This window comes from Lycium barbarum, chromosome 11, assembly GCF_019175385.1.
Source record: "Lycium barbarum isolate Lr01 chromosome 11, ASM1917538v2, whole genome shotgun sequence".
NCBI classification, from domain to species: Eukaryota; Viridiplantae; Streptophyta; class Magnoliopsida; order Solanales; family Solanaceae; genus Lycium; species Lycium barbarum.
In genome coordinates this window covers 623,157-637,965 of record NC_083347.1, presented here as the reverse complement: position 1 = coordinate 637,965, position 14,809 = coordinate 623,157, and the positions used below count along the sequence as shown (strand labels likewise).

General features: G+C 34.9%; 2 protein-coding genes and 1 long non-coding RNA gene across 3 annotated transcripts; 2 read left to right on the top strand and 1 right to left on the bottom strand.

The window, feature by feature from the left end:
• The first annotated feature begins 2,824 nt into the window (after positions 1-2,824).
• On the top strand, positions 2,825-6,913 carry LOC132617323 (uncharacterized). Its single transcript, XR_009573713.1, has 2 exons — positions 2,825-3,066; positions 6,510-6,913. It is a non-coding gene; the product is annotated as an uncharacterized LOC132617323 (long non-coding RNA).
• A 1,900-nt stretch (positions 6,914-8,813) lies between these two features.
• On the bottom strand, positions 8,814-11,157 carry LOC132618329 (pentatricopeptide repeat-containing protein At1g79080, chloroplastic). The gene has a single exon (XM_060333398.1). The coding sequence runs from the start codon at positions 10,829-10,831 to the stop codon at positions 9,092-9,094; it is 1,740 nt and encodes a 579-aa protein (XP_060189381.1). The 5' UTR covers positions 10,832-11,157; the 3' UTR covers positions 8,814-9,091.
• A 2,927-nt stretch (positions 11,158-14,084) lies between these two features.
• LOC132616851 (SEED MATURATION PROTEIN 1) lies at positions 14,085-14,686 on the top strand. The gene has a single exon (XM_060331586.1). The coding sequence runs from the start codon at positions 14,171-14,173 to the stop codon at positions 14,564-14,566; it is 396 nt and encodes a 131-aa protein (XP_060187569.1). The 5' UTR covers positions 14,085-14,170; the 3' UTR covers positions 14,567-14,686.
• The last annotated feature ends 123 nt before the right edge of the window (positions 14,687-14,809 follow it).

The window sequence follows — 14,809 nt, the reverse complement described above, 5'->3', positions numbered from 1 at the left end:
CTGTATGATACTGTATAATAACTTGTAAGTTTACTAAAATATCCTTAACTTCTAATTAGAAATAATTTATATATATTAATAAAACTCATGTAAAGAATAAAATAGGAACTTTAAAAAATAAGTAGGTAGTGAGTGGGGGAGGGGTGAGTGGTGTGAGGTGGGTGATTGTGAGATGAGAGTGGGGTAGTGGGTAGTAGGGTGGGGGTGAGTGGTTGTGGGGGTGGGGTTGGGTGGTAGTGAGGGATAGTGGGTAGGGGTGGGTAGTGTGGGATGAGGGTGGGGTGAGTTGTTGTGGGGTGGGGTTGGGCGGTGGTGAGGGGTAGTGGGTGGTGGGGTGGGTGGCGGTGAAGTGGGGTAGTTGGGGGTGGGGGTGGATGGTAGGGCGGGGTGGGTGGGTGGGTGGGGGTGAGTGGTAGCGTAAGGCAAGGGGTGGGGTGGATGGTACAGGGTATAATGGAGAAATGAAATACGTAACCACGGAAAAACCACCAAATCCGTGGTTTCAAAAATTGGGACTTTTCATGGTTATATAACCATGAAATGAACCACGGGTTTACAACACCATACCACATAATTTTAAGAACAATGGAAACAAACATGGTTTCCTAGAAAACCATACATTAATGAACCACGGGAAACCACCATCCAAACAGGGGGTATATACTTCTTTTAAAAAAAAAAAAAAAAAAAAAAAAATCTCTTATTCCGTTGGGTAGGGGAAGGGGGAACGAACAGGGACCACTACGTGGGATTCGAACCCTCACTAATAAGGTCAAAATTTAGGTAGCGAGCCAACTGAGATACTAGAGGTTGATAGGACCCTTTTTTATTCCCCATGTTCGTCGTGTGGCGACATACCTACATCTTTTATATACTTCACTAGTGGATATACTTTTTTTTTTTGCGCTTTTGACATTTTGGATCATGAAAAGGGTAAAAAAAATGGACAACTTACATAAATAACTATCTTTTAGGAGCACTTAATCATCCGTAACTATTTTTCTCATATTTACAATTCATAGCTACCATTAGACATTTTTGCTGTATTTGAGTGTATTTGAATACACTGTTCAGTTGTATCCAATCTTATTTAATGTCACATGTATTTGAATGTATTCGAGCTGCCGCGAAGTTGAATGTATTCACTATATTTGAATGTATTTCAACAAAATTTCAAAATACATATAAAGCCAAATACATTCAGATACAAGACAAGAAGCAAAAATACATTCAGCTACAAGATAAGAAGCCAAATACATATGAGCTACAAGACATATGACGAAATACACTCAAATACAAAGGAGAAGAAGCCATGAATTCCAGCTAGACGAGATTCATTTTAAAGGGGAGAATACAATCAAAATCGGTCGAATCTCCAGCGAAATACAAAATACCACAGTATTTACACTAAAAAAATGAAGAATACATTCAAATCATTTTAAAAAATACACTCTATGTACACTAAAAAATGGAGAATACAGTCAAATCCGATCGGATTTCCGGCTAAAATATAAAATACACTTTAGATCTAAAATGGGACGAAAAGACGGAGTTAGACTTGGTGAACGAGTTGATGTAGTTGAATCTAAGTCGTCGGATCTCCGGTTGTGGATCTGAGCGGCGGGATGTGCTGGTTACTTGTGGTTCGCAGAGTTCCGGTTGCTCGTCGTAGGAGAACTCCGGCAATTGTGCGAAGGAGAGAGAGGAGAGAGGTGTTGTTGTCGGAGCTCCGGCAGTGGGGCGGCGGCGACTGTGTTAGTGAATAGAAAGGAGAGAGAGTTTTTTAGAGTTTGGAGAAGATGAAAAATCTAAAATGTGTATTGAGCGAGAATAGAGAGAGGTGTATGTATTTTGGTATAGCTATCAGTGGTAATTTAAAAAATTAATTTAGGTACTAATATAAATAAATCAAAAAGCATTTATTATCAATAATTATCTCTTAGAAGAAGGTACACCAAGTAATTTTTTCAAAAAAAATCTCGTCAATTAAGGAAAATAGGATAGATTTATCTTTTGTTTAATTTGGTTGTAAATGTATCTTTATCATAGTGAATTTATTTTGGTTTACTCCTCGATATGAAAAATAGATAATTTGATCTCAATTATGTCCTTAGCTTTAGTGAGTTGGCTCATATTTGCCGCTCAAGACTAACGACTTTTGCAAAACAAATATGTCTTTACTATTAGTATGCTCGATTATGTTGCTTCGGTTGCTTCAATTGAGTCCATTTAAATGCTCACATCTACAAGTTAATGTTTTTAAGGTTAATTAATGACAAAATTTGCGATATTCCACTATCAATTTTATGTTTAAATGATAAATCTTAAGATAAATTCGTGATATACTTTCAAGGATACGCTCAAATCACTTAATACATACTCATTAATGAAATTCTTGCCAAAATCCCTTAAAGGATGGTAACCAAGGTCTTCAAATGATAAAGAATAAATTAAAAATTCGAAACTAGACGAATGATACTTCTCCCATTTTGAACTTGTGATGTGGGGCATGCACCGCGTGATAGGTCGTGCGATGAACTGTGGCATTTTTGCCAAACTATAGTAATCCATAGTAACTTTCTTTTTAGATCTTTATGTTATTTTGTCGATGCCATTCTTTTTCGTAATTTAGCACTTAAATTATTTTTAATAATATTGATAAAAAATTAAATTAATAACAAAAATACTTTTCAAATAATTTAGTCAAACACAAAGTGCTATATTTACTATAATAATATTAAAAAATACATTTAATTAAAAGTATTTTTTTTAAAGCTGATTTTGGCAGTTTTATCAAACATTACACTATAGATATATATATATATCCATTTTATAATTTTTGGAAATTTGATCTGGTTTAAGAAAAACGGTGTTGAAAAGAAAAATGTTTATTTTCTTCTTCTATTTAGTAGTAGCATTTATTTGGAGATTAAAAAAAAGGAAAAGAGAAACACGAAATTACCAGAATGCCCTGCTAGGAACTAGGGTTTATTACCTCGCTATAAATACACAAGAGGAGGCCACCTTCGCTTAAACGGTGAATTTTGGGCAAAGATGAGGGCCAAGGTTTGTTTTCTTATCCTAAATTTTGCATTTTCGTTTTAATTTTCCGGTTATGTTATGATTTAAGTATTTTTAATTGTTATGTGATAGTACTAATCTGGTTTTTAATTGCTACGGTGGATTAGTGGACCTATTATTTTCATTAAATTCGTTCTATAACTTGATTTTGAGCAAGAGATGTATTAACTGTGGCATTTTTTGCCATCGTATCGGGAATCCAAAATATTATTGGATATAGCTCGTGTTTTAAGTTATTTTTGTTTAAACTTAAATTTTGCAATTGATAGTTGCTAGTAATGATCTGGTTTACGTTTGCTATCGTGGATTAGAGGATCTATTGGCTATTGTTTTCGTTGAATTTACCAGGGGATCGAATCTCAACTATCTGACGTATCGTAATATCAACCGTCCTTCAGAATGGAAAGTCTCGATGTCGATGACCGTTCAATAAAAACAATAGCCAATAGATCCTCTATCATTACTAGCAAATATCAATTGCAAAATTTATTATGTTAGCTCGAAATTGAAGATTCGTGTTGCTTTTTTGGGAATACAAAATATTAACGGCTATAGGTCTGGTTTTAAGTAGTATTTTTGTTTAAACTTAAATTTTGCATTGCTAGTAGTGATATGGTTTGTGTTAGCTATGATGAACTAGAGGACCTATTGTTTTCGTTAAGTTTCGTGTTGTCGTCTAGCCACGTTTGAACTCATTGATTGATTCTGCATACCCCGCAAAAAAATTCTTTATTTCTCATACATACCGCAATGTTCCTTAGACTTTCTAAAAAAAATAATGCTTTTGCTCCTTGCTGCTTAAGAGAGAATTATAACCTGTTATTTAGGTTGCTAATATAAGACACAAGATATTGCCATATATCTGGGAAATTCGTGCGCTGGACAATTTGTTTGTACATTTCACCTGCTTTATAGTTTACATGCTTGGAGAAAATTCAGTTAGATTCAGCAAGTTTTGGAACTGAAAATGCTGTCTTTTGACTTTTGTACTGTTTGTTGTTACTGAAAGAGCCAAGGTTATGTGTTAAAAAAAGGATCATAAATACCTATAGCGCATGAATTTTCCGCGCTATATATGAATGGGTCATCGTCCCATGTCAAAAGCGTTGGCTGAGTTTTTTAATATTAAAGAAAATGCACAACGCATAAAAACATGCGTTATGCAAATTTCTAATTCAATTTGAAGTGAAGAAATGACAAGAAATGGGTCATTAATTATTGAAATTTTCAAGCGTCAACAAATTGTAGTAATTCTTAGTTAAAATCATGTTATAAGAATAATACTCATTAGGGTGTGCATATTTAATATACTCAGTCAGCACTTTAGTGTGTTGGCTTCATCATCCGAGTTCTAAAATATTGTGATGATAATGATAATATATATAGTTTGCGTATGCTTTTCTTACTCCAAGAGAGTCTAGACAATTTTTAACTCAAGGTGCCTCTCAAGTCTTGAATTAAGAAGAAAAATTGACCTTGACCAGGTCAACTAAGATTAAGTAAAAAATGGGCCTGATTATAGCTACTAAAAATTTAGGAATGAAGATTAAAATTTCAAAAATTCTTAAAAAGACCCATTTGAATTTCAAAATTTGAATTGCCTCTCTTCTCTTTACCTTTTCATCTTATTTGAGTCGCCCACTCACTTATAATTGATTCACCCCGTTGAGAAAAAATAGGATGAAAATGTAAAGCGGAGAGGGGGAAATTCAAATTTAATTCAAAAGTGGGAGGGGGTCTTTCTTAGAATTCTTTCTTAGAATTTTCAAAATTTTAATCCCTCCCAAGTTTTTAATAGTTATAATCAGGCCATTTCCCAATTTTACTTAATCTTAGTTGACCTGGTCAAGGTCATTCTATTAATTATACATTAAATCTATTAATAAGTTCAGCAGGTAATATTATCTCGTTTATTTTAAAAAATTACTCGATTTGAAATACGAGTTCCAGAGTACGTAATTTTAAATAAAAAATTGGGCACAAGTATTCCGTAGTATCCTTTTTAAAAAACATACACGTAAATTACTCAAAATAATTATAAATAGAAGTATTCATGTGATGTTTGAAAAGTTTAATAAATGAAAAATGTTGACTCCCAAAATAGTAATGTCCTCGTAAAAGAATAAGACAGTAATTTATATGTAAAGTTTTTCTAAACACAGGAGCTGTGTTAATTAGGAAGAAGATTAGGAGTTATGCAGGGAGTGTTTTTCATACTTGACTATATACTAACTATATTGAGATATTGAAAAACAAAAGGAGACTTCCATTCGTCATTTGAAGAACATGTTTTTTATGCGTTATGCATTTTTTTAGAAAAAAACTCAGCTAACAAATCACTCATACGTAGCGTATGAAATTCATGCGCTATAGGTACTTATGTTCCATTTTTTAACAAATTACTTTGGTTGCGGACTATATAGAAAGCCCCATTAGTTGGTGTATTCATGACTTGCTGTGAGAAAATAATTGCTTAGACTGGTTTCTCAAGCGCATGAAATCCCACGTGTCCTCTGTTACCTTGTCAAAAAAAAATCCCACATGCCCTGCATTGGTCCTCCGACTCGTTTTCTCACCCGCACCATTCCCATGAGATTTCTCACTCTTGTTTGCATGACCAACCCTGTTGGTCAGCCTGTATTTGTGGTCATCTCCATGGTATCACCCCCTTGCCTTTCCTTGGACCTCTGACCTCCCAGTCATCTCCATCATCTACTCCTATCTCAAGGCAGAATAGATTTCAGAGAGAATGGTAGAAGAGTTGATAGATAATTTTTTTTTATTCACTGTCTAACCGAGTATGATAGGAGATGCACTTATCTTTTGCAAGAGTGGTGTAGTGGATTACAATTGACAGTGGAATAAAGATAGAACCAATGTTGAAATCAGTGGACTCCTCAATAAGCTTAGCTCACTGACGCTGGAATTTAGTGTTTTAGTAACATTGCCTTGACAAGTTGACATATTGTTGGCTGGATTTCATCTTCTGTATTCAGATTTCTTCTTGTTCTTTCATGATGTCTTCACCCTAAATTCCCTTTTATGTGGCGGACTACCTATCATGAGCATGAATATGCTTGAGACAGACTATCATTTTTCTAGTGCATGAATTAGATTTTTTTTGATGTGTTGGGTCTTTTGAGATCTAATGTTGGGGTAGGTCGGTAGGAACAATTTGAAATCTTGGGTTTCCATGAAAGAAAGAATATGTAAGCCTTTATTTGAAAAAGAATGTGCTGGGTTAGTGTGCGCCCAGGAATGGCATAGAGAATTTTTGGATATAGATGTTTTGAAAAATGTGGCCTAATACGCTGTTGCATTGCAATATTCCATTTATGAACAATAACGAGTTAGCTGAGATTTTGTTTCCTTGTACCATTGTAATTGCAACTATCTATAATGTCTTTTTTTTTTTTTTTTAAATGCAGTGGAAGAAGAAGCGTATGAGGAGACTGAAGAGGAAGCGCAGAAAGATGAGACAGAGATCTAAGTAGAGCAGGGATCCAGATGCCTAGGATGGTTTCTTGGGTGAATCTTCTGCCTTCTACTACCGCTGTCCATCTCTGTGGCAGCTCTGAAGAATGGAGGTTGTCCGTTGTTTGAAGCTGCATTAGTTGATCTACTATGTTCTATGAAGGAGCTTAGTTTTAGTTTTAAAGTATTGCTAGTAAGGATGTTGATTTATGTTTTTGAGATAACTTGCTAGTTTTGTCTACCAAAGATATATGTCAGATTATCTTGAACCTAATTCTCTTTTGAGCAGACGTTATTGAGAGGATCTCTCTTTGTGTGGGCTGCATTTCATTTGAATAAAGTTTGGCTATGAATAGTATGCTTCTGAGTGATGTTCTGAGGATAAACAGTCTCCAAGTGAAACGTGTGCTTGGTCTTGATCTAGTGCGATCTTGGCTCATCCTTGCTCTATTCAGGAACATGAAGGCACAGGCATGAATACAGAGGCTTGGGATCGAGTCCTTGACAAAACTAATATTGAATTCTGAATCATCTGGAATAACATTTATCATGTTAATTGTTAAAACAAGTGTTTATACCACTTTAATGTGGGTGTACTAATATTGAGCAGAACTTCCAATTGCCATTAAATGACTCCCCGGGGAGTCATTTATTTCCTTTTGACTTTATATTTGCTGCACGTATAAAACAAGAATTTTCACTTCCCACACCAAGTCATAGATTTACTCACTAGCTGCAGCTGCAGAATTTACAAAATATGTTCAAAATTTCAACATACACGGAAAAAGAAGAGATGCAGTAATTTGTAGCCACGCTAGACATTACACCTCAGGCAACATCAATATTCTCGTGCTCAACATGTAAAAGGACCAAAATCATTCATAATGTTTGGGTTTGGATCAAAATCATACATATTCTTTCACATGGTGCACTAATAGTACATTATGTTTGCATAAGTGGTGCACTTTTAGTCACAATCCCAAATAAATTTAACGGAAAAGAACAAAAATGCCCCTGAACTTTTAGAAAAGGTATAAAAATACCCTTTATTCATCTATTTTGCTAAAACTACCCCTCAATTCAACTTTTTGGCTCATTTATTCTCCTTGACTAACGGACAACACTAATTTTTTTTAAAATAAATAAATAAATAAATTGCACATGACATTTTATTACTGAAAAATTGATTTATTCTTTTAAAAAGAAATCTGAAACCTTGGAATTTTTTTAAATTTGGAAAACTTTTTTTTAACGAGTAAAACCTTGACTAACGGACAACACTAATTTTTTTTCTTTTCAAAATGTGAAAATTGGATTTTTATAAAAATCTGAAAAAATTATTTTTTTTATGGAAAAACTGTGTTTAAAAAAAAAAACTAGAAAACTATCTTTTTTTAAATCTAGAAGAAAATTATAGAGTATTAGTTTTGCACATTTTACTTAAAAAAACAATCAGTTTTTCAGATTTAAAAATTGAATTTTCTAAAAAAAAAATGGGGTTTCCACCCGTTAAATTTTTTTTTCCAAACTTAAAAAAATTCCACATGTTTTAATGAAAATCCAATTCTGTTTTTTATATATATATATATATATAAAAGGCTTACTACATTTGTTTTTTTAAAGAAATGGATGTTGAAAAATTATTTTTCCTTATTCTACAAATAACGATTTTTCATATTTCTTTTTAAAAGAATAAATTAATTTTTCAGTAATAAAATGTCATGTGCAATTTATTTTTTTTTTTAAAAAAAAAAAATTAGTGTTGTCCATTAGTCAAGGAGAATAAATGAGCCAAAAAGTTGAATTGAGGGGTAGTTTTAACAAAATAGATGAATAAAGGGTATTTTTATACCTTTTCTAAAAGTTCAGGGGCATTTTTGTTCTTTTCCGTTAAATTTATTTGGGATTGTGACTAAAAGTGCACCACTTATGCAAACATAATGTACTATTAGTGCACCATGTGAAAGAATATGTATGATTTTGATCCAAACCCAAACATTATGGATGATTTTGGTCCTTTTCTCCAACATGTACTTAGACAACTAAATTAAGAGAATGAGGAGGGCATATGCGAAGTTAAAAGATTAATTTGGAACTGAACCTCAAAAGAATTAAGAATGGCATTGTAATGAAAAGAATTTCAGCATTGCTATGATTTCTACACAAGACTGGGTTAATATACAATGTTGCCGCGGGAAACAAGCTGTAAAGTTACACTTGGAAAGCAAATACTGTATGTATATCATACAATAGGCAACTAGCAAGAAATCTTTATTAGATAAAGGAGATATATTGCCATTTTCGTAACAGCAACTTCAGTAACAAAAGAGTAAACTTTAGGTAAAAATACAGAGAGAATTGGAAAGTTTCACTCACCTCTACAAAGCCTACTATGAATCAACTACCATATCCGAAAACCAATTATCCAAAGGGTTTATTAGTTGTGTAAAATTCCCATCTGACAGGCAGGATGAGAATGATTTTGTTGATTTGGTGTATTTAGCCTATGCTGATGAATAACCTTTTTCGTGAAAAATCAGCATACTGCCATATCCTCAAGCTCATATTGCATAACAAGTCTTTCAACGGTATTTCTACTTATTACTTCTTTCAGATGCAATTCCTTTAGGACTAGTGATGCAAGCTCCCTGTGTTCTTCATGTATGATCCCTTCAACTAGAATGGTATACGTTATCTCATTAGGCATATAACCTTTTCTGATCATATCCTCAAATACCTTTAGCGACAAGTCTGTCCTTCTGGATTTGCATAGACCAAGAACAAGCGCATTGAAATTGTCGACATCAGGCCTATATCCATTTTCCTCCATGATGTAGAATACATCAACAGCAGCCACCAACATCTTCTCCAAGCACAACCCTCTGATCAATGATGAATATGTGTAAGAGTCGGGAGTAAATCCGTGGGCTGTCATGTCATACAAAAGTTGAAACGCCGCGAATGTGTTTCCTTTCCTACATAAACCAGAAATCACAGCTCTAAAGAAATCATGAGTAGACGAGCTCTGTTTAATCCTCAAAGCTTGGAGAATCGAGAAGGCCTCATGCACTAATCCTTCCTCGCAAAGCACAGCGATGGAATTAAACGTCCCTTCATTAGGACTACAATGTCGTTCCAACATTTGATCAAGACACTTAATTACTGCATCCACTTTCCTATCCTTGCATAAACGTGCAATTATCGGATTATAGCTAGCAGCAATCGGCTTAAACTGTTCTCCATAGTACATCTCGTCTAGAATCTTGATGGCGTGATCGGTTTGGCCATGAAGAGCAAGGGAACTAATCAATATATTGTAGGTTACTATAGACGGTGAACGATCTTCTCCAACCATTTCCGCTAAGAGCTCGTTCGCTTCATCCCAACGTCCTTCAAAACACAAACTCCTCAACAGGATATTATAGCTAACAACATTAGGATTAAACCCCTTCAACGGCAAGTTTCTAAAGAATTGTTTTGCTTCATCTATTCTTCCTTCTTTGCACAAACCAGTCAAAAGAACATTGTAACTAACCAAATTAGGCTTTCCACCTCTAGCAATAATAGTGTCTAAAAGCAACATTGCTTCATTAACCCCTTTTTCTTTATAACTAGCCTCAAGCAATATAGAATAAGTATATGCATTTGGTACTAACCCTTTTTGAATCAACTTTTCCACAAATTGCAAGCTTTTGCTCAAGTTCCCCCTCATACAAAGTCCTCTTATAAGAGAATTGTAAGTCACAGTATTAGTAGGATAGCCATATTCCTCCATTTTATCAACTAATTGCATAGCATGACCAACATTTCCTCTTTTGCACAAATTATTCACCAAGAAAGTGTATGAAGCTGCATCAGGTATAGTACCAGAACTAACCATCATTTCCATAACTCTAGCAGCTTTTCTGAGTTTATTACAATTACAAAGATCATACAAAAGCTGAGTTGCATGAGTTTTATCAGGCTTTTGGCCTTTACCTACCATGTATTCCAAATACAAAAAGGCATCATAAAGCCTAAGTTCTTTGTTTCTTGGATCATTTTTACCTGACCTCCAATTAGGTAAAGTAAAAATACTACTACCCTTTGATGAAGCTATTGGTACTTGTTCTTTTAGAGGTGGACTTAAATGGGAAGATGCTAAATTTCTTGAAATGGACTTAGTATGGAAGAAAGATGGGAACTTTGGTGCGTGGGTAAAAAATCCACAAGAATTTCTTGCATTATCTGGTGATGGATTTGTTACTGTGGACACTGAATTTAAAGGGACAGCCATGAAATCAAGAAAATGATTTGAAGCCAGTGATAGCCTAATCTAGAAATGTCAACTATTGAACCAGAAAAGAATCATAAAAACAAAAATATGATCTGGGGTGTTAAGGAAACAGTGGAAAGGAACATACAATAGGGTCTTTTAGAGAAGCTACGCCATTCTTGATGATTCAGAGCTTTTCTCCTTGCTAGTAATTGCACAATATTCAGTTCTAGAGAAAAAATGGGTTTCTTTTTTAGTACTAGTACTAGTAAAAAGGAGTATAGATCAGTTGAGCTGCAGCTAGTGTTGGGTCGAATGTGTCCACTCCCTCCTGATATTATCCAAAAGATGGGTATGGGACCAATGAGCAAAGTCCCCTTTTTGTTACTTTTTTCCGAGTTTTTTTGTTTGTTTTGAGCTTGAAAATAGAAAAATATATGAATGGAAAGATAGACAACTATGACTCTTTACAATGCGAAACTCTAATATGGATGAAGCAACACTAATCAAACTAGAAAAAAATAAAAATAAAAATAATATAAAGCAACACTAATCAAACTAGAAAAAAATAAAAATAAAAATAATATATATATATATATAATACTAAGCAATTGCAAACTAGATGGGTAAGCATTGCCTATTACTTGTCCCGGGTGAACACCCATTAACGTGCATCACAAAAAGGAATAGATCGTTCAAAAACAGTGTCCATAACATCATCAAAATAAGTACTAATGCAAGAGTCTGGGTTCCCCCTATATTCATGCTTTAGTACCGGATGGCCCAGCGTCATTAGTAAAGACCTGAATTCAGAGATAATATTGTTATAAGGTAAGTATCCATGTGTTATCATATGTATTACCTCTATTGAGTCAGTGCTGATCTCAATTGATTTTAAATTATGCTCCACAGCTACTCAAAGACCCTGCATAAGACTGGTCAGTTCAACAAGATTATTAGTTGTATGGGGTAGGCCTTTCATGTATCCCAACACCCATTGTCCATGGCAGTCCCTTATCACCCCCCCCCCCCCCCCCCCCACCCAAAACAAATCCCCCCTTTCCTGGATTGCCAAAGCATGATCCATAGTATTAAGCTTGTAATGATTAGGGGCAGGAGGTTTCCATTTGATGGAGATTGTAGTTTTGGTTTTAACTATGGGGTTGGAAGAACATACTAGTGAGAATTCAATATCTTGGGTGTAAAGAGTCTAAGGAAGCTTGGTCATGCCTGTTTCTGAAAAGATTGTTATTCTTGTTTAGCCATATGCCCCAGATTAAGAAAGATAGGAGTTGTTTCTAGCTGATCAAATGGTCAAAGTCTAGTTACTTAATTTGTCCACCTATTGGCCATAGAGGAAAGGCTACTGAATATGGTTGTAGTGGCATTATGGGAAGAGTTGTACTGTGTAACTTAGTGCCAAAAGATTTTACTAGTGCCACATTCAAAGAAAATGTGATTGATATCTTCCTTTTGATGGCCACAATGTTTGCATGCAGAGTTGATATTAAGGCCAACGGAGTGTAGATAGGAAGAGGTAGGGATTCTGTTATGGTTGAACAACCAGAGGAAAGATTTAATCTTGTTAGGTGTTTTAAGTTTTCAGATCCAGTTGAAATTTTGGTTGTGGTCAGGGGGAACACTATTCAGGAGTGAGTAGGCAGTTTTTGTACTGAATTCACTATTGTTGAAGAGTCTGCAGTGGTCTGAATCTTCCTCAGTGGACAGAGGTGCTCTGATGATATCTTTGATGTTTCTGGGTAGATCAAAAGAAAGGTTAGCAAAGTTCCATTCCCATTAGAATGTAGATCTAAGACCTTATAGTGTTCCTCATTTCTATTCAGGGGTCCTATAATTTGTTTTTTAAGGGTAGGACTATTGGGGATCCAATGGTCAGTCCAGAAATTTACATTATTCTCATTGTTTGCTACCCATTGGGTGCCCTGCCTATAGTATTTGTATCATTCAAGGATATGTTTCCAGGTTCTAGAGCACTGGTTGCTATTTGCAATCCTACAGTTTCTAGCAATTAATGGTGAGGCCAAAAGAGATTCAGGTTTCTTAAGGAGTCTCCAGGTCAGCCCTATAAGGATAGCTTTGTTCTTGATCTCAGCTTTCTGCATACCAAGTCCACCTTCATGTTTGGATCTCGTGAGGGTTTGCCAGCCCACAAGATGCATCTTTTTCTTGTCAACAGTGATTCCCCAGACAAAATTTCTCTAAGTTCTATTAATTTGTTGAGTAATCTTAGTAGGTAACATAATATATGCATAACATGGTTGGGATGCTACTAAGAGGTTTTTGCTAAGGTGGTCCTGCCAGCTATGTTGAGGAAGTTAGTTTTCCATCCAGCAAGCTTAGTATTAAGGTTGTCTAAAATGAATTGGTAGTCAGAATTTTTTGATTTCTGGTGCATGATAGGAAAACCAAGATATTTACCAAAATTATTATTAGCTTTAATACCAAGGTAGTTTGACCTCGGCTTGGGCAAATCTTCAAGGTTAAAAGTCAAAACTTCTTAAATTTAAAATTTTGCCCCAAGCACAAACGGGATCAAAATTCAAGATCTTCCACTTCCAAAGTCATTCAAGTCATTCCGGTAAATTATTCAAAAAGTCGTAAAGTATAATATTCTTTAACAACTAATTTAGATGAATATAGTCTCATCTATGAAATGCTTGAATTGAAAGTAGGGGTGGCGATATTTGTTCAATATACCAAAAAAGACGAATATATCTATGTCGTGGTATACTTGGAAGAAGACCAAACAGAGAGCAAAGTATTTGCTAAACTGAATAAAAAAAGGAATGTAATGAGATTGATACCCCGAGTGAAAATTACGAGTCATTTCATTACTAGACTAGATATTATATAAAAGTGTTTTATCCATTTCAATTTATATGAAAGTATCCTTTTATTACGAGGTGCATGTCTTAAAATATTTAATATTATTTCATCGTTTTTGTGTAACTTTGCTATGATATTTCCTTGTCAAGCTGATTTTTTTAACCACTTCTCTAATATTATCTGCCACATTCACTAATATAATCGGACTGAAATTAAGGAGTAATAACTTGGGGATATAATTTGTTTATTTATGTTCTTTTCAAGAGCTGAATGCCCTTCGTATTGCTTTGCAAGCTGTTAGTAGTATTAGCCCATTAGGCAGCTAGAAACACTGTCCACGTCTTCAGAATGGAAACACTTGTCTCCCTCTCTTAGAAGAACGGCCACGCTGACCCCTGCACTGCTTATAAAACTCTGCCTGGGACTAACTAAACCAAGTCCATTCTAGTTGCCAATTTGATACCCAAAAGAACTAGAAAATAGAGAAATAATCAAAGAGTGTATTGCAAAATCATGGCAAAGAGCAAAGATGATATTAGTTATGGGACAGCTCAAGCAAGACTAACTGAAGATGATGCTCTTAGAATAAGGTACAAAGCAGGTACTCCTCTTGAAGGAGGAAAAATTGCTGATTCTCAACCCGTGGACCTTTTTTCAAGTGCTCGTAATATTGGGGATCAACAAGGAAAAATTGCTGAATCTCAACCTGTTGACCTCTCTTCTAGTGCTCGTAATATTGCAGCAGCAAAACAACCCCAACAAGAAGAAAAAACTCGAGATTCTTCTAATCAAGGAAAGAATAATTTAGTTTATGAGGATGAGAACATGGATAAAAATCTGCCTCCAGCAGCTGCAACTCTAATGTTTGATGGCAAGACTGCTGATAATTTGACAACAAATCCTCCCTAAGTTGGAACTAATAACCTCATCATCGGTTTTAAGTTTTCGTCGTTTGGCACATGTTTGTGAAGGATCTTTGGATCCTTCTGTAATCGTACTGTTGAAAAATAATAAACCTTTATTTAGCTACTTCTTCCTACTGCTGTGTGTGTGGGTGGGGGGTGGGGAGGGGTTCTTCCCGTTTTAACATAATTAAAGTATTAATTCATTGTATGCCCTCTTGTAGGAACATAACAGCATCAATATTCTTGT

Excerpts from the sequence above, each read along its gene's own strand:
- LOC132618329 (XM_060333398.1), bottom strand. The coding sequence starts at position 10,831 with ATGGCTGTCCCTTTAAATTCAGTGTCCACAGTAACAAATCCATCACCA.
- LOC132616851 (XM_060331586.1), top strand. The coding sequence starts at position 14,171 with ATGGCAAAGAGCAAAGATGATATTAGTTATGGGACAGCTCAAGCAAGA.